Source organism: Pipistrellus hanaki (assembly GCF_964339955.1).
Source record: "Pipistrellus hanaki genome assembly, chromosome: X".
In the NCBI taxonomy this organism is placed as follows: Eukaryota; Metazoa; Chordata; class Mammalia; order Chiroptera; family Vespertilionidae; genus Pipistrellus; species Pipistrellus hanaki.
The window spans coordinates 74,780,978-74,801,061 of NC_140524.1; the positions used below are offsets into that span (position 1 = coordinate 74,780,978).

A 20,084-nucleotide genomic window follows, 5' to 3' on the forward strand; every position below is an offset into this window, starting at 1 on the left:
CCATATGTATAATTATGTTACATACATAAATGGTATCATGCAATAGGCACCCTACTGAGATTGGCATTATTCTCCCTAAACATCATTACCTTCACTTTCATCTAAGATGTTGTCCATATCAATAGTTAATTCCTTTTTTATTTTTCAATTACAGTTGATTTTCAATACCATTCTGTATTAGTTTCAGATGTACAGCATAGTAGTTAGAAAATCATCTGCTTTATAGTGTTCCTCCCAATGTTTCAAGTACCCACCTGACCCCATAAACAGTTATAATATAATTGACTATATTCCCAATGCTGTAATCTACATATGTCTGACTATTCTGAAACAGCCAATTTGTAATTTTTATTTATTTTTTATTTATTTATTTTTTAAATGTATTTTATTGATTTTTTACAGAGAGGAAGGGAGAGGAGAGAGATAGAGAGCTAGAAACATCGATGAGAGAGAGACATCAACCAGCTGCCTCCTGCACACCCCACACCAGGGTTGTGCCCGCAACCAATGTACATGCCCTTGACCGGAATTGAACCTGCGACCTTCCAGTCCGCAGACCAATGCTCTATCCACTGAGCCAAACCAGTTTTGACACCAATTTGTAATTTTTAATCCTTCATATTTTTCACCCAGTCATCCAAGCCCCCTCCCATCTGATAACTGTCCATCTGTTATCTGTATAAGTCTGTTTCTATTTTGTTTGTTTGTTTGTTTTGTTTTTTGGATTCCACCTATAAGTGAAATCATGGTATTTGTCTTTCTCTGCCTGAAGAATTTCACTTAGCTAAGAGTTTTTATCATGAATGCATGCTGGACTTTATTGAATGCTTTTTCTAAATCTATTCATATGATCATGTGATATTTATTTTTCATTTCACTTACCATGTTCCAGGCTGTTCCAAGTAGCTTCTGTATAAAATTTTATTCAATCATCTCAATTATATGTGTTGATTATGTGTTTCTTTGACAGGGAAGCTAATGCACAGAGATATATATTAACTTAATGAATATCAGAGCTTAATTTGAACATAGAATTTTGGCCACTAGAGTCTTCTCTTTTAACTACAATCCTTAGGAGTTCAAAGCAGGTAGGGGAAAGAGGTGCTTGCCTACTGGGATGGTAGGATCTGTCTGGCAAAGTGGGATCTGAATAAGACCTGGGATGGTAAGTAGAATTTAGATAAGTGTGTAAAAAGAAAGAAAGTATTCCAGTTATAGGAAAGCATGGGCAAAGGCAGAGTATGGAGGAGGCCAAGAAGTATTGGACAGATTAGAGAATAAGCTGGTTGATCCATAGTGGGGAAATGAGGTCTACATTTTGGAAAAGACTTACCATTTTCTTCCCAATGGGAAATGATACAACATTTTTTATATAGCCTATTTCAGGGTTTGCTGCTCTTACCCAGGAGATAAAAGTCTTAAGCCACAAAAGAATAAGTGGTAGTAGTGAAGGCATTTTCTACTTGAAAGAAGAACCATATACCTTTAAATGGCATGGCAACCATGTCAGTGGTACACTTTGTTACAGATGTGTGGGCTCCTCAGAGATGACTCCTTTTCTCCCATTCCCTGAGCACACTGAAGCTCATTCAAGAATGGCACCCTAACTGGTTTTGCTCAGTGGATAGAGTGTCAGCCTGTGGAGTGAAAGGTCCCAGGTTCGATTCTAGTCAAGGGCATGTATCTTGGTTGCAGGCACATCCTCTATGGGAGGTGTGCAGGAGGCAGCTGATCGATGTTTCTCTCTCATCAATGTTTCTAACTCTTTATCCCTTTCCCTTTCTCTCTGTAAAAAATTAATAAAATATATTTAAAAAAGAATGGCATGTAGGAAGCTATAGCATTTCCTCAACTTGAAAAATTCTACATATCATTGAATTATGTTGTAGGAAAAAGAAAAAAAAGTTATTTATTTTGATTCCTAAAGTCTCATGTACAATAAAAATAGAGTTCTTAATAAAATATTTTTATGTAAAAGAATCTCATTAAATACCTATTAAGAGTATTGTTAAACTGGTAGGAAAACTAGAGCTCTTGTCCCAGATCATAACCCAGAGCCTGGGATACAAAGGTCCCTGGGCCCTAAGCAGTCTGTGCAACAAGGAAGGCCCCTTTAGGGGAGCGCCCTCGGGCTTTAACTCTCACTAAGGGATTTCAGGGATTGTTAGGTGATAAAGACAAATGAGAGGAAGGTCCTTTGTAGCATAGGGGCTCAAGATGAGGAAGAAAGGAATGTAAAAAGAGAAACTCAGTGTCCCAGGGTCCAGAGAAAGGAGTTACTTCTTAGTCTTCCACTCCTACTGCAACCACTCTGGTATGCCTAGAGACCTTTCATTCCTTCTTTTACATATGAAGAATGTGAGTGGTAATGAAAAGAAGAAACAAGACTAGGGCCACAGGCAATTCTTTCTGTGACAGAGAGCATGGCACCCAAAGCTTTAAGTTAATCTATATGTGGTTGCCATTTTTATTGGCCCAAAATAGTAAAAAAAAAAAAATATATATATATATATATATATATATATATATATATATATATATATATATATATTAGAACCATAGAGAGTTTAAAGATCATCTAATTCAACTCTCTTTCCTCAAATTCATCCTACATTTGAATAAATTGAAGCACACACCATGAATCTGCCAAAGTTACACATCTCTGTAAAACTTCTTGGGCCTTGAGTAAGTGTTAGCAGTAGACAAATGCCACATTGTAAATATTACTAATGGCTTTCACATTCAAATAAAAAAAAATTGCCTGCTAGAAGGGGCCACAGTTTCTATTTCCTGAGTTTCCTCATTTGCTTATCACAAGTCACCATAGTTCAAGTAGACTTGTGTTGACCAAGGGAAAAACTTGATATTTTCAAATGAAGCTTCATTCTTTCCACATGTCTGCCAACATCTAGCGTCCCTCTGTCTAAAATATGCCCTTCTATCTCTTAAATCATCAGATCTAGGCTAAGTGTGTTTTTTTTTCTCTCTGAACAGCCTGAATACTGTCATCAAGAACCAGGAGTCCCTTCAGAGTGAAACTGAGATGGAGCTTATGAAATACCATTCAGCCTTTGAGTTTGAAGAGGAAGACCAGATTAAAGAGATGTCCCTTCTATCACTGGATTCTACCATCGAATGCCACAGTCCACCACCCGACTATAACTCTGTGGTCCACTACAGCACTGTACCTATATAACCTACTACCAGTGCCCTTTTCCATCCCTTTCAAACTACTCCTTTTTTACCTCAGTAATCACTAATTATTTTCACATTTATATCATGGTAACAGAATTACTAACTTGAGACTGGAGAATGAAAAGAGAATACCTTGGCTGAGAATCTTGATTCTTCACAACTTTTGGGGGCACAGCTGGTCCAAGCAAGATCCTCAGAACTGACAGAGAGAAAACACGATGTTTAGTGCCATTTCTCTTCCTATTAAATACCAATGACCCTACTTGGGTGTGTAAAGCCCTACAACAGCACCTTCAGGAGTTCTATATGCACCCCCTCCCTTCAAATTAGCCCAGTATACTTTCATGAGGGCTAATAATCTCTGTTGAATCCTCAAAGGCCTTTAGAGCCTCCAATCAAGAACTGTAACCCCATAATATTCAGATCTTGGCAATTAGTCTCCAAACAGAACTTGGTGGACTTTTACCTGGGTGTCCTTAAAAAACTAAAGCAGTCAAATTTGCTAGGGTTTGCCAGTAGAAGGGAGTTGGCAGCGATTTACATGCAATGCCACCCATGAGGGATCCTTTGGTTTCAAGCAATATGTAGAAGCTCCACTGGGAGTTGGTCATGCTCACTATATTTAGGACATTCTCCCTATGAACTACCAGTTTTATCACCTTTGTGTTGTTCCCATGCCAGAAAACATCCAATTACACTTAGGTTGATTTCAAGAATACCATGACTTTAATACTTAAGCTCCAAGATCCACGTGTCATATACACAGCAACACATAAGGTGTGTCTGCATGGACTCAGAGAAAATCAGTGAAGGAAGGGTTTGTGCATACTGCCCTTCCAGATTGGCTTATACTTCTCTGCTTCTAGAAAGTCCATGTCATTACCTCTCTGTCTAAGGAGGGAAGTGTAATCCCCTTCCTGAGGGTCAGGGGTGACTATGATAAATACTGGCCCTGTCTTTAATCTTATCTTTCTAAAACACCTATTCAGTTGAATCACATCTGAGGAAGCAGTGTGTCCCACCTCTACCATAAGACAGGATCATGAGGTCACACCAGGATAACAATGTGCTCATCCCTATATTATATAGTGAGACTATCCATTGACTTTAGAGATAGTGAGTTTCTCCTGATTCATTCCCATAGCACTAGGGAAAAATGGGAGTAATCAGCACTCTACGAAAATGAGGACCTAAAAGATACTCTGGTTTCTTCCTACTCTCCATTTTGTATATGAAAAAAATTAAGGCTTGAATGCATGTTATCTAACTACTAACCCAATGTTTTTCCCATTATTTAGACCATGTAGCCACGTGTATAAAAACATAAACATTTGCTAATGTAAATGATGATGCCACTGAAAGAGATCTCAAGAGTAGTTTTTTCTTTGCTTTTTTTTGTGGCTAGCATTCACACAGAAAAGACACCTTTCCTCATGGGATCATTGGCCTGGGTTTCTGCTCCAATAGCTCCCATATCTTCTATAGTGGCCCAAATTATCCCAGAACTGCTCAAATCTAAATTTCACTTGTGTCTCAAGAGCATTAGTGATATAAAAGGAAGCAAGAGTCAAGATGCTCTGTTTCCTCTCCATTTAAGAAGTCTGTAGACTTGGTTAGTTGGCTCAGTTGGTTAGAGCATTGTCCCGATATGCCAAGATTGTGGGTTCATACAAGAATCAACCAATGATGCATAAATAAGTGGAACAACAAACCTCTCTCTCAAATCAAGCAATCAATGTCTTTTTTAAAAAAGTTTGTAAATAGTCCCAGAGACACAGGCCTTTAACCCTAGAAAAAAATCCAAATTGGTGATTTAATAAAAAAGAAGTAAATGCAAACCCTTTTACCTATCCCATGCCTTAGCCTATTGACAATACCAGAAACATTTGCAGCTTTGCTCAGAAAAAAATTGTGCCATATGTGTGATCAAAAAAAGGATAGGGGGATTACCACTAGCCTCCAACTACTACTAAGGTGGTTCTCTTCTTACAGCTTTTATCCAGGAAATTCGTGTTTTTCAGCTGTACTCCTAGGGAATGGTCTGAATCAGTTTTGCTACTGGCCTAGGCAGGCAGACTCTATGAGTTGAATGGAGTAAGCTACCAATGGAAGGTTATGGTGAAGGGCCAAACCCAGTTTCTCACTCTTTCCTATCTCTGGTAAACATATACGCACCCAATACAGGAGCAACAAAGTACATAAAAAAAAAACAAAAAAAAAAAAAAAAAAAAAAAACACTTGGCAGTTACCAAGGGAAAGATTGACAGCAATACAATCATAGTATGAGATTTTAATATCCCACTATTACCATTGGACAAATCCTCTAAACAAACAAAAAAAATCAGCAAGGAAACATCAATCTTAAATGACTTACTAGAGCAGATGGAATTAATTGACATTTTCAGAACATTACACCCCAAAGCCACAGAATATACATTCTTCTCAAGTGCACATGGGTCATTTTCAAAGATAGACCATATATTGGGTCATAGGCAAAGTCTCTTCAAATTCAAGAAGATAGAAATCATATCAAGCATCTTCTCAGATCACAGTGGCATAAAACTGGAAATCAATTACAATAAAAACAATAAAAAAAAGAAACATATGGAGACTAAACAGCATGCTATTAAAAAATGACTAGGGTACCAGAGAGATCAAGGAAGAAATAAAAAATAAAAAGAAAAATCATGGCAACAAATGACAATGAATACACAGCAATCCAAAATCTATGGAGCACAGCAAAAACAGTCTTGAGAGGGAAGTTCATAGCTATACCATCCTACTGCAAAAACAAGAAACAATGGTAATAAATTACCTAACTCTACAACTCAAAGAGTTAGAAAGAAAGCAACAACAACAACAAAAAAAGGCAAATGTAAGTAGAATGAAGTAATTAATAAAGATCAGAGTGGAGATAAATGACATAGAGAACAAAAAGACAATACAAAAGATCTACAAAACCAAGAGCTGGTTCTTTGAAAGGATAAACAAGATTGATGAACCTCTAGCCAGGCTCACCAAGAAGCAAAGAGAGAGGACCCATAGAAACAAAATCAGAAATGAAAGAGGTGAAATAACAACAGACCCCACCAAAATACAAACATCATTAAAAAGTATTATGAACAACACTATTCCAACAAACTGGACAACCTGGAGGAAATGGACATATTCTTAGAAAAATATAACCTTTGAAAACTCAATCAGGAAGAATATAAACAGCTCCATAGGCCAATAACTATGGAAGAAATGGAATCAGTCATCAAAAAGCTTCCTGCAGCCGAGACCGGTTTGGCTCAATGGATAGAGCGTCAGCTTGGGGACTGAAAGGTTCCGGGTTTGATTCTGGTCAAGGGCATGTACCTTGGTTGCGGGCATATCCCCAGTAGGGGGTGTGCAAGAGGCAGCTTATCGATGACTCTCTCTCATCGATGTTTCTAACTCTCTATCTCTCTCCCTTCCTCTCTGTACAAAATCAATAAAATATATTAAAAAAAAAAAAAAAAAAAAAAAAAAAGCTTCCCGCAAACAAAAGCCCTGGGCCAGACGGCTTCATAGTGGAGTTTTATCATACATTCAAGGAAGAACTAAAACCTATCCTTTTCATACTATTCCAAAATATGCTAGAGGAAGGAATACATCCATGGTAATTATATGAAGCTAGCATCAACCTAATACACAAAACCAGATAAAGACAGCACAATGAAAGAAAATTAAAGGCCAATATCCTTCATGAACATAGAAGCCAAAATCCTCAAAAAATCCTAGCAAATCGGATTCAGCAGTACATCAGAAAGATCATACACCAGGAGCAAGTAAGATTTATCCCAGGAATGCAAGGATGGTACAATATCCACAAATCAATAAACATGATACATCATATAAACAAACTGAGGGAGAAAAATCACATAGTCATATCAATTGATGCAGAAAAAGCATTTGACAAAATCTAACACCCTTTATTGATAAAAACTCTCAGCAAGGTGGGAATATAAAGATAATACCTCAACATAATAAAAGCCATATGTGACAAATCCACAGTCAACATCATATTCAATGGGCAAAAATTAAAAACATTTCCCCTATGAACAAGTAAAAGACAGGGATGCCCACTCTCACCACTCCTATTTGACATAGTACTGGAAGTATTAGCCATTGCAATTAGACAAGAAGAAGAAATAAAAGGCATCAAAATTGGAAAAGAAGAATTAAAACTGTCATTATTCACAGATTACATGATATTGTACATAAAAGAACTAAAGACTCCTAAAAAAAACTATTATACTTTATAAATGAATTCAGCAATATAGCAGGATACAAAATTAACAACAAGAAATCTATGGCATTTCTATACACCAATTGTGAACTTGCAGAAAGAGAGACTAAAAAAGCAATCCCATTTACCATTGCACACACACAAAAAAAATTTAATATACCTAGGAATAAACTTAACTAAGGATGTAAAAGACCTACATGCGGAAAACTATAGAACACTGAAAAAGGAAATAGAGGAAGACGTAAACAGATGGAAAAACATACCATGTTCATGGATTGGTAGAATCTACATCATTAAAATGTCCATATTACCCAAAGCAATCTATAGATACAATGCACTACCCATTAAAATACCAATGGCATATTTCACAGACTTAGAAAGAACTCTCCAAAATTCACCTGGAAAAAAAAGACCCCGAATAGACACAGCAATCCTGAGAAAGAAGAATAAAGTAGGTGGGATCTCAATACCAGATTTCAAGCTGTATTACAAAGCTACTATTCCCAAAAGAGCCTGGTACTGGCATAAGAACAGACATATCGACCAATTGAATAGAACAGAGAATCCAGATATTGACCCAAACCACTATGCTCAATTAATATTTGATAAAGGTGGTATGAACATACAATGAAGTCAAGACAGTCTCTTCCATAAATGGTGTTGGGAAAATTGGACAGATACATGCAAAAAATTGAAAATAGACCACCAGCTTACACCACACACAAAAGTAAACTCAAAATGGATACAGGACTTAAACGTAAGATGGGAAACCATAAAAATACTAGAGGAATACATAGGCAGCAAAATCTCAGACATATGCCTAAAGAACTTCTTCACTGATACTGTTCCCAGGGCAATGGAAGCTAAAGAGAAAATAAACAAATGGGACTACATCAAAATAAAAACTTTTGCACAGCAAAAGAAACCATCAACAAAATAACAAGAAAGCCCACTGTGTGGGAGAACATATTTGCAAATGTTATCACTAATGAAGCTTTAATGTCTAACATCTACAGGCAACTTATACAACTTAATAAAAGGAAGATAAATGATCCAATAAAAAAATGGGCAATGGACCTAAATATAATATTTTTGAAAGAAGACAAAAGGAAGGCCAGGAGACACATGAAAACATGCTCAAAATCATTAGCTCTCCGAGAGATGCAAATAAAAATGACAATGCAGTACTATCTCACACCTGTCAGAATGGCTATCATCAACAAATCAACAAACTACAAGTGTTGGCGAGGATGCGGAGAAAAAGAAATGCTCATGCACTGCTGGTGAGAATGCAGACTGGTATAGCCATTTTAAAGAACAGTATGGAGTTTTCTCAAAAAACGAAAAATGGAACTCCCATATGATCCAGTAATCCCACTCCTGATTCACCCCTATGTTCATATTAATACAATTTACAATAGTTAGGATTTGGAAACAGCCTAGGTGCTCGTCAGCAAATGATTGGATCAGAAAACCATGATACATCTACACAATGGAATACTTTGCTGCCATAAAAAGAAGAAATTCTTACCATTTGTAGCAACCTGGATGGAACTGGAGAGCATTATGCTAAGTGAAATAAGCCAGCCAATGATAAAAAATACCACATGATCTCACTCATTTGTGGATAATAAAGATCATTATAAACTGATGAACAAAAAGATAGATACAGAGGCAGTAAAGCATCAGACTGTCAAATTACAGAGGGAAGTTTAGGGAGAGGTGGGGGAGATAAGAGATCAACTGAAGGACTTGTATGCATGCATATATGTATAGCCAATGGACGTGAGGCACTGGGGGGGGGTGAGGGCATGTATGGGAGTGGAGTGGGGGCAATGGGAAGATATGTGCACATGTAATACCTTAATTTAAAAAATGGGGGAAAAGAGGATTCAGCTTTGGCAGTACATGCTTGCATTGTTTATTCTTTATAAAAAGCTTTTTCTCAAAGCAGGAACTGACCAGAATTTTTAAGAGGATTTCATATAGCTACAAAGACAATATAAACATTCTCAGACAGTTCTACTAGTAAGGACCCCTCAGAAATGGTCTCAGGCACTATAATTTGCTAAGAAATGACCAAATTCCTCTCCATAAGATTTCCTAATAAGATTCTTAGACAAACAAACAATAGTAACACTTTAAACTGTTAAATAGTTATTTTGAAGCTCCAGATTTTAAATTGACATAATTCATACTTTATTTTGTTTGTTAATCAAATTCCAGAATAGGTGTTCTAAGGTAAGAGCCTTGGCCAATTACTTAAGACAATGGCTTCCACTCCTTTACTACTGCTCTCAATTGCTGAAGACCTCTTTTGTTTCTGTTTCCCATTCTCTATTTGGACTTCATATTGGGCTATAGCCAGGAAAGATAAGCAACAAGGGAGGGTCCTCACCTCTTTTTACCTCTTGAATGGGGAAAACGCTCCACCAAGAATGCCACTTCTCAGCCTTGGCCAAGTAGATCTGTTGGTTACAGCATCATCCTGACATGTCAAGGTTGTGGGTTCTATCCCTGGTCAGGACACATACAAGAATTAACTAATGAATGCATTAATAAGTGGAGCAACAAATCAATGTTTCTTTCTCTTTTTCTTCCTCCTCTAAATCCAATAAATGGGGGGAAAAATTCAAGTTTATGTTTTATTAAATTTATCAGGATAACATTGATTAATAGGATCATACAGGTTTCAAGTTCATTTTTCTGTGATACAAGATCTGTATATTGCACTCTGTGCCCACCATGAAAGTCTGACCATCTTTTGTCATGTCACTTCTCACCTGAAGCGTGGGCAGATAGCCCAGCCCTCAGCCAACCATTGTAAGCAAGTACAGTGCACATTCCATTATCTTATAGAAAGATTCTTGGCCACAGACCACAGTTGGATACATTACCCAACTGTTATTTTAAAATATATTTTATTGATTTTTTTCCCCCCGAACGAAACAGAGAGGGATAGAGAGTCAGAAACACTGATGAGAGAGAAACATTGGCCAGCTGCCTTCCACACACTCACCACTAAGGATGTGCCCACAACCAAGGTACATGCCCTTGACTGGAATTGAACCTGGGACCCTTCAGTCTGCAGGTCTACGCTCTATCTACTGAGCCAAACCAGTTAGGGCGCCAAATGTTATTTTTGTTGGTAATTTACTAATCAATTGTTTTAAACTTGACTACTACATCTTCCTTTTATTGGAGTATATATTTATGTAGCCATATACACATATATACAGAAATAATATTTCCAACTTGTTATCCAATGCCAAAAGGTGCATGTTATAATGGACCCTTTCTGCAGGCTGGACTGTCTCATACAGAATGAAAAATGGTATCCAACAATAATTCTAAATTTCAGCTACCCTCTCTGGGAATTACCAAACGTAATCTTCTTACATTGAGCTCCTTCCAGTGTTCCAGGTTGGACAAATATTATGTCAAAGTTGGTAATATTTTTCCAACCTGCTCTTCTAATAGCTAACTTCTACCCAAAAAAATGAAAAAGGAGGGAAAGAATGGGTTGATATTGACTCTGGGACCCATCCAATTATTAGTGGGGTTGTGAAGTGGAGCTTGGGTTGTTGCAGGTGTCCAACTAACCAGGTTTATCAGGGATTCTTGCATAGCTACTCATCTTTCTCTAATTTTGTTGGCTAAGTATTTTAAGATATTGCACTCAATGTGATAAGCCTTTCTTTTTTTTACTTTCTTTTTTAAAAATAAAAATTTATCGTTCAGATTATTACACATATCCTTCTTTCCCCCACATTGCTCCCCTCCACCCAGTTCCCCACCTCCACCCCACCCCATGCCCTTATAACCCCTGCCACTGTCCTCATCCATAGGTGTAAAATTTTTTTCCAATCTCTTCCCACACCCCTCACGCCTCCTTCTCCCCGAAAATTGCTAGTCCACTCCCTTTCTATGCCCCTGATTCTATTATATTCACCAGTTTATTCTGTTCATCAGATTTTTTATTGACTTGATTTTTAGATTCATTTGTTGATAGATACGTATTTGTTGTCACTTTGTTGTTCATAATTTTTATCTTTACCTTTTTCTTCTTCCTCTTCTTAAAAAATATCCTTCAGCATTTCATATAATCCAGGTTTGGTGGTGCTGAACTCCTTTAACTGTGAAGCTCTTTGTCTGACCTTCAATTTTAAATAATAGCTTTGCTGGATAGAGTAATCTTGGTTGTAGGTTCTTGCTATTCTCATCACTTTGAATATTTCTTGCCTGCATAGTTTCTGTTGAGAAATCAGCTGACAGTCGTATGGGTACTCCCTTGTATGCAACTGTTTTCCTCTTGCTGATTTTAAGATTCTCTCTTTGTCTTTTGCCCTTGGAATTTTAATTATGATGTGTCTTGATGTGGTCCTCTTTGGATTCCTCTTGTTTGGGGTTCTCTGTGCTTCCTGGACTTGTAAGTGTATTTCTTTCACCAGGTAGGGAAGTTTTCTATCATTATTTCTTCTAATAGGTTTTTAATATCTTGCTCTCTCTCTCTTATTCTGGCACCCCCATAATTTGAATGTTGGTATGTTTGAAGTTGTTCCAGAGGCTCCTTACACTATTTTCATATTTTTGGATTTTTTTTTTCTTTTTTCTTTTCTGGTTGGGTGTTTTTTTGTTTGTTTTTTTGTTTGTTTGTTTTTCGGTTTTTTTGCTTTTTCATATTTCAAATTTTTGACTTGATGCTTGGGATCCTCTTGTCTACTGTTGACTTTCTGTATATTATTCTTTATTTCAGACAGTGTATGCTTAATTTGACTGGCTCTTTTCCTTTTTTTTTTTTTTTTTTTGTTGTTGTTGTTGTTGTCATTCTCATCCTCAGAGGTTTCTAGAAGATTCTTGAGTAACTTTATAGCTGTGGTTTTGAACTCTATATCCAGTAGTTTGCTTTCCTGTATTTCTTTCATTGGTGACATGTTTCTTTGTCTCTGCATTTTGGTTGCTTCCCTGTGTTTATAGAGTGGCTTTGTGTGGTAGGTATCATTTAGAGCCCAGTGGCTCAACCTCCCCAATAACCTGAGGTAGACACTCTTGGTGCACCCCTTTGTGGACTGGGTGCACAGTATTATTGTAATTAAGTCTTGATTGCTGTTGGTATCACTGGGAGGAATTGATCTCCAGGCCAATTGGCTGTGAGGACCTACTGTGTCTATAATGGAAGAACTGCTGTGCTAGAAACACCCTTTTGGGATAGGACTTGCTTCAGTGAGGCTTTGGTGCTTACTGAATCTGCTTCTTAAGTGTGTCACTTATGGATGTGAGGAGTTGCAATCTGGTATCATCTCATACTGACCAGTAGGTGCACTGGCTACTGGATTTCCAAGGAGGTGCAAAATAAACCACTGCCTGAGGCCATCTAGCAGGAGCTACAGCAAAATCTGCAGATTTCTCCTCTTTGTTTGGGGTCTGGAAGTTTTGGAGTTCTCTGACCCAGCTGAAGTTTGTTAGGTTAGGCTGTGAAAGGACAGACAATTCATATGCAAAATCCGCTGTGCATAACTTTGGTGGGGCGGGGTTTCACGGTGTCACCAGGGTGGAGCAAACAGGGATGGCTGCCAGTCATCCAACTCCAAGTCTCAATGTCTCCACTTCCCTGTATCCTGCACCCCTACACAGTCACAAAGATTCCTGCAAGCACCTCTGGGAGAAAGCCACCCTTGCTTTCTGACCCAATCCAGACAGTCCTGTAGGAGTCTGGGTCCCCAGAATCTCGCCTGGAACTGGAGTTCAGAATAGTTCGGAGCTTGTATCTCTCTCCTGATTGAAAACAAAACAAAAAACAGCACACCCAGTTGTCTGCCCAGTTTGCACGCCTCCATACCTCTGCTTTTCCGTGCCTCTGCACCTCCTACTCAGTCTCAATGTGCTTTTTTCTTTCCTTCTATAGATAGTTGTAGAACTTCTACTCAGCCATCTTTCCCATGGTTCTGGATGATAGCCATTTTGTCTTTTAGTTGTAGTTTTGGTGTGATTGTGAGATGCAGCATGTACAGATGTATAGCTTATGCCGCCCTCTTGGTTTCTAGATGATCCTTTCTTTGTCACATTTGCTGGACTTTTTTTTTTTTAAATATATTTTATTGATTTTGTACAGAGAGGAAGGGAGAGAGATAGAGAGTTAGAAACATCGATGAGAGAGAGTCATCGATCAGCTGCCTCTTGCACCACCCCTACTGGGGATATGCCCACAACCAAGGTACATGCCCTTGACCAGAATCGAACCCGGAACCTTTCAGTCCCCAAGCCGACACTCTATCCATTGAGCCAAACTGGTTTCGGCACATTTGCTGGACTTTTAAACTGACTCTTTCTAGACCATGGGAATAACAAGGTCCTTAGGGCTTTGAGATACTTTTGACTCTTCAAATAAAAATTTTGAGGCTTCCAGTATCCTCCTTAGGATAATAAACACAGGTAGTTGATAACTGCTTTCATTCTTTTATTTTCCTCTTTGGACTTCTGTGCATCTGTGAATATCTAGCAGCTTCCTAGTAGCAGTCTTGTTAGGGAATGATTTCTAGGATTTGCCAAAGGTTATTTTCATGGCTTGAAAGGGTATCTTGGCTCAGGAGTCTTTCTTTGCTGTGTAGTTCTACAAAAACTCCCTCCAAGAAGCTCTCTGACACCAACACATATTCATACCAAAAGTAGCTGATAACAGAAATAGGACTGATTTGCATACAGAATGTTAATCTTTCCCTTCTAAGTTCACCAGCAGTCAGACTGTTGTTTTTTTTCTGCAGTCCCTCCATTCCCCCATTAAACAATGAGATTCCTCTCAGAGATCAATTCTTACCTTCATCTTAACTCTATTAGCAAGCAGATAAAGGGAGTGATTAAAAAAAGTCACTTACTCCTCTCTCTATCCCACCCAGTGATACACTTACAGCCAATGTAGCAACAGCAGCAGCAACCACAGGAACACTGCTGCTGACCCTACCACCAAACAGTCTGATACAATACTTTAATATTTTGGAACTTTTCATCTGTATCAAATAAGTATTAACTGTATTATTATTTCTCTTTGACTGTTTTGTGAAAAGCCCATTAAATTATGGAGTCATTGTACTTGCTGGTATTTCTCCCCTTCCAACAGGAAGCTATCCTGATATGAGACAGCTATTCTCCTTAGGTAAAACAAAAACAAAGAGCAACAATAAAACACACAATTTCTCAAAAAAAATAGGGTAATAGAAGAAGGTTAGGAAACTTTTTGGTAGGGGATTGCTCTTTAACCTTGACCTTTTAATATCATATTTTCAGTTTACCCTACAGAGAAAAAACGCAAAGCTTTCCCCTAGATTTATGCTACTGCCATGCTTATAAGAATGTGGGCAGAGGGCCCTGCCTGACCAATGGATGAAAATCAAGATAGTGTAATCTAATAATAAAGAAATTTCAAGCTTTGACAAAATATTCCACTTGTAAGATGCAGCCCTCTACCTCCCATAACTCACACTTCTTTTGTACAACTTGTTCTTTTCTGAGTGCAAATATGCCAGGAAAATCCCAAACCAAAATAAATCCTTTATAACATAGAGCTTTTCATTAGCTTTCCCCTTAGCCAGATGAAGAATATGTATCCAAGTGAATAAAACTTCCATTTACATAAAGTGTATTTTATTATTATGTAATAAAATCATATTTTATTTTAAACATTGAAGTACATACACACACACACACACACACACACACACACACACACACTCCAGAGCTATTGTCTCCCTGATATTATTTGGCATTTATATATTTCTGAAGGCTTTAAGTACTGCTTCTTCCAAACAATATCTCTTCTTTCCTTACCATTTTACTTGAGATGGTTTTATAAAGTTGAATTTTACCCTATGTGGAGCTAACAAATTTCCAGACAACCATAGGCTTTCATTATTTCACAAGTGTGAAAAAGCAAAAAGGTGATTTAGCTATTTTTTGTTTGTTTAGTTGGTTTTGGTTTTTGTTTTGTTTTGTTTAGGACACACCTATACTGCTTATACCCTGTTTCAATAAAGGAATCATTCAGGTGAATTATGGAATCATTCAGTTATATCATTGGTTGGTGTCAGTGAACATGTGCCAAAGGCTAATGAGGGTTTCTCTTGCCATAGGTGACAATGTATTGGGAAGGGGCCATGTTTGAAAAATAACTTAAATGTAAAAGTTTCTCAGAATGCCAAATAAACATCAGTCTTAAAGATTAAGGCCAGGGATTCGCAAGAGGGTGGCTGGCAGGACAGCAGTGAGGGAGCGGGTGTGAGTGATGGAGTGAAAGGGGTATGTGGACATGTGTGGTGTGTGCATGTGTGAGTGAGGAACAGTTAGATCTGCAGCAGTATCAGAGGGTGGCAGACCAGGCTCACCTGGATGGAGAGCCACTTCCACCACTGCAGGCACTCCCTGGGCTACAGGGCTTGGGCATGCAGCCCACGCCATCTTGGAGTGGAGAGAAGGCTACACTAGGAACCCAGCCTCACCACCACCCAGACTGGTCTTGGACACTTCCCAGGACCCTGAAGCCACTCCAGCCAAAGTTATGCTGCCTAACCCACATACCTACAGATCCCAAGATGTCCACCTTTAAGGGCGCACAGCTCCACCAATAGAAACCACAACTCCCCACTTCCCAGTGTCTTGCGTCTGGACACTATGGTGGTGCCACTCCTGCATATGGGACCCACAAACCCACTGCCCCAGCAGGTGTCTTCTGGGACCTTCTGTGAGCTTCCGCTGGGCAGATGACTCTCCAACCAAGGGCACATGGCTCACCCAACAGAAACCATGACTCCCTGATTCCTAGAGGCCAGCATATGGATTCCATGGTCATGCTGCTCCAGTGCAGGGGCCCCATGAGCTCACTGCTCCAGAAGTTGACTCCTGAGACCCTATGTGAGTCACTACTGTGTGTGCATCTACAAACAAGGATGCATGGGTCCCTCAGCAGAAACCACAACTTTACCCTTCCCAGCTGCCAGCTTCTGGACACGGTGGTTGCGCCACTCCAGCAGTGGACCTGTGAGCTCACCACCCCAGCAGATGACTCCTAGGCTCCTCTGTGAGCTGCTACTGGGCATTCACCTCTCCAACCAAGGGCACATGGCTCCCTCAGTAGAATCTGCAACTTCCCCCTCCCAGGTTGCCGGTTTCTGGACAACTTGGTGAGCTTCTGAGGGCTTGCCTACCCAGACAAGGTCACACTGTTTCAGCCACAGACTTCCAGATTTCCACATCCCCAGCTGCTGGCTCTTGGACCTCTTGGTGATTTACAGAGTGAAATCATCCTGGCCAGAGTCCCAGTGCCTCATCTACAGACTACAGGACAGCTGTGTTCCACCATCACAGGCTCCAGGACCTTTTCAGTGATCTGCAGAGACAACACTGACCAGTCACACTACCTGAGACTCAGGCCTCTAGAAACTTACAACCAGGCCGTGGACTCTAGGATCTCACAATGAGTACATGCTAGTGATACCTCAAACAATCTTTTCCACAAGAGCCAGAACCATGAGCACATTTAGAACAGCTTGCACAATGAGTCCAGGAGTGAGTCACATTGTCAGACAATCCTTAATAGAGTTCATCCACAAATGAGAAACTAACATTCAAGACCCAAATATCGGAGGAACCCAAATAGATCAAGTAGGTGGCTCCACTAGAACACCAATATTAGGAGATCTGAGACACTGCACTATTGGGAACCAAAAATCACCAACTTCACATTATCTTCCCTAAAGAACCTGGGTAGCAAAGCAGTTGGATCTAAGACATAGAAACAATTAAAACATTACAGCAGAAATGAGGAGACAAAGAAATAATCCCAAAAGGAAAGAAAATGTGGAATCATCAAAAAAGAAATGAAATGAAAAGGAAACAAGTAACAAAATCAGAAATGAAAGAGGTAAAGTAACAATTGACCCCACAGACATACAAATTATTGTAAAAAAGTACTATGAACAACTTTACTCAAACAAACTGGACAACCTAGACAAAATAGACATATTCCTAGAAAAGTATAATCTTCCCAAATTCAATCAGGAAGAATAAAATAACATGAATAGGTCAATAACTACTGATGAAATTGAAGGAGTAACCAACCCCCCCCAAAAAAAAACCCCAAACAAACAAACAAAAAAACACACAAACAAAACAAAACATAACAAAAAAAACCTCCCACCAAACAAAAGCCCAGACTGCTTCACAGGGAGTTGTACCAAACATTAAAAGAAGAACTAAAATCTATCATCCTCAGACCATTCCAAAATATTCGTGTGAAGGAGCACTTCTAATCTCTGTCTATGAAGCCATTATTACCCTAAATAATAGGTACCCTAAATAAATCCCAAAACCAGATAGACACCACAGTAAAGTTACAGACCAATATCCCTGATGTCATAAATGCTAAAATCCTCAACAAAATTCTAGCAAATTGGATCCAGCATTGCATTAGAAATATCATAAACCATGAACAAGTGAGATTTATTTCATGGATGAAAGGATGGTACAATATCCCCAAATTAAAAAAAATGATACATCACATAAATTGAAAGATAAAAATCACATAATCATATCAATTGATGCAGAAAAAGCATTTGACAAAATAAATCCAAAACCCTGTCTTGATAAAATATCTAAGCAAAGTGGAGTTAGAGGACTCATACCTCAACATAGTAAAAGCCTTATATGACAAGCCTACATCCAACATCATACTCAATGAGAAAAAGCTAAATCAACTTCACCTAAGAACAGGAACAGTACAGGGAAGTCCACTTTCACCACTCCTGTTCGACCTAGACCTGGAAGTGCTAGCCATCAGACAAGAAGAAATAAAAGGCATCCAAATTAGAAAAGAAGAAGTAAAACTATCACTATTTGCAGTTGACATGATACTGTACACAGAAAACCCTAACACTCCCCCCAAAAAACTACTAGACTTAATAAATGAATTTGGCAATGTGGCAGGATATAAAATTAACACCTAGAAATCTATGACTTTTTTATACACCAACAATGAACTCACAGAAAGAGAAAATTTAAAAAAAAATCCCATTTGCCATTGCAACACAAATTTAAGATGCCTAGGAATAAACTTAACTAAGGAGGTAAAAGACCTGTACTCAGAAATCTACAGGAAATTGAAAAAAGAAAAAAAAAAGACAGAGGAAGATATAAGCAAATGGAATAATATACCATGTTCATGGATTGGTAGAATCAACATCATTAAAATGTCCATACTACCCAAAGCATTCTATAGATTCAGTGCACTCCCCATTAAAATAAAAACAGCATATTTCACAGACCTAGAATAAACTCTCCAAAAATTCATATGGAATAAAAAAAGGTCTCGAATAGCCACAGCAATCCTGAGAAAGAAGAACAAAATTGGAAGGATAACAATACCGGATATCAAACTATAGTACAAAGCCACTGTTCTCAAAACTGTAATTTTGCTACTGTTATGAATCATAATGTAAATATCTGTTTTCCGATGATCTTAGGTGATCCTGCTGCTGTAGAGCTTGAGACCATCGGAAAACACAGATATTTACATTATGATTCATAACAGTAGCAAAATTACAGTTATGAAGTAGCAATGAAAATAATTTTATGGTTGGGGGTCATCACAACATGAGGAACTGTATTAAAGGGTCGTGGCATTAGAAAGGTTAAGAACCACTGATATAGAGGCTTGTAGGCCATAGTTAAGATTTTTCCTTTTACTCTGAGTAAAATGGGGACTTATTGGAAGGTTTTGAGTAGAAGCAAACAAAATTTTTATTTTATTTTAATAGTCACTCTTCATGCTAGGTTGATAATAAATTATAGGAGAGCAAGGAAGAAAGCAAGAGAAGTATTCAGGAGTTTAATTGCAGTGATTAACATAAAAATGATGGTGGTTTAAATAAGAGTGGTAGCAGGGAAGAAGATAAGTAGTCTGATGCAGGATATGTCTTCACCATAGAGAAAACAATATTTACTGACAGACTGGATGTTGAGAGTGAGAAAAAGAATAAAAAAAATCAAGAGTGCCTCCCACATTTCATTCTGAGCAAACTGGAGTTACAATTTACAAAGATAGAAGACTAAAAGGAACAGATTTGGACGGAAAGGTCAGGAGCATTAAAGAAATGCTAGGACTGAAAGGCCTGTTAGATCTCCAAGTAAAAATGTGGATTAAGCAGTTGATATATGATGTTCATCAAGATTCAAGGATTAGTTTTTATACTAGAGGCCCGGTGCATGAAATTCAAGCATGGGGGTGGGGAGTGTCTGTCAGCCCTGCCTGCACCCTCTCCAATCTGGGATCACTCTCATAATACAGGACTGCTGGCTCCCAACTGCTTGCCTGCTTGCCTTCCTGATTGCCCCTAACAGCTTCTGCCTGCCAGCCTGATCACCCCCTAACTACTCCCCTGACAGCCTGATTGATGTCTAACTGCTCCCCTGCCACCTTTTTGCCCCTAACTGTAGTCCCCTACAAGCCCAATCACCCCCAACTTCCCTCCTCTGCTTTCCTGGTGATCCCTAACTGCCCGCCCCTGCAGGCCTGGTCCCCACAACTTCTCTCCACTGCAACCCTGGGTTTCTCCCATGCTGCCCTTTCCTG

General features: G+C 38.7%; 1 protein-coding gene across 2 annotated transcripts in view; it reads left to right on the forward strand.

The window, feature by feature from the left end:
- Positions 1–5,389, forward strand: part of LOC311614534 (vascular endothelial growth factor receptor kdr-like) — a 234,117-nt gene extending 228,728 nt beyond the window's left edge. For both annotated transcript variants that reach the window (XM_084869431.1, XM_084869432.1), the window contains one exon: positions 2,995–5,389. In XM_084869431.1, the coding sequence (XP_084725557.1) occupies positions 2,995–3,196 (202 nt within the window). In that variant the 3' untranslated portion in view covers positions 3,197–5,389. The remainder of the gene's footprint in view (positions 1–2,994) is intronic.
- The last annotated feature ends 14,695 nt before the right edge of the window (positions 5,390–20,084 follow it).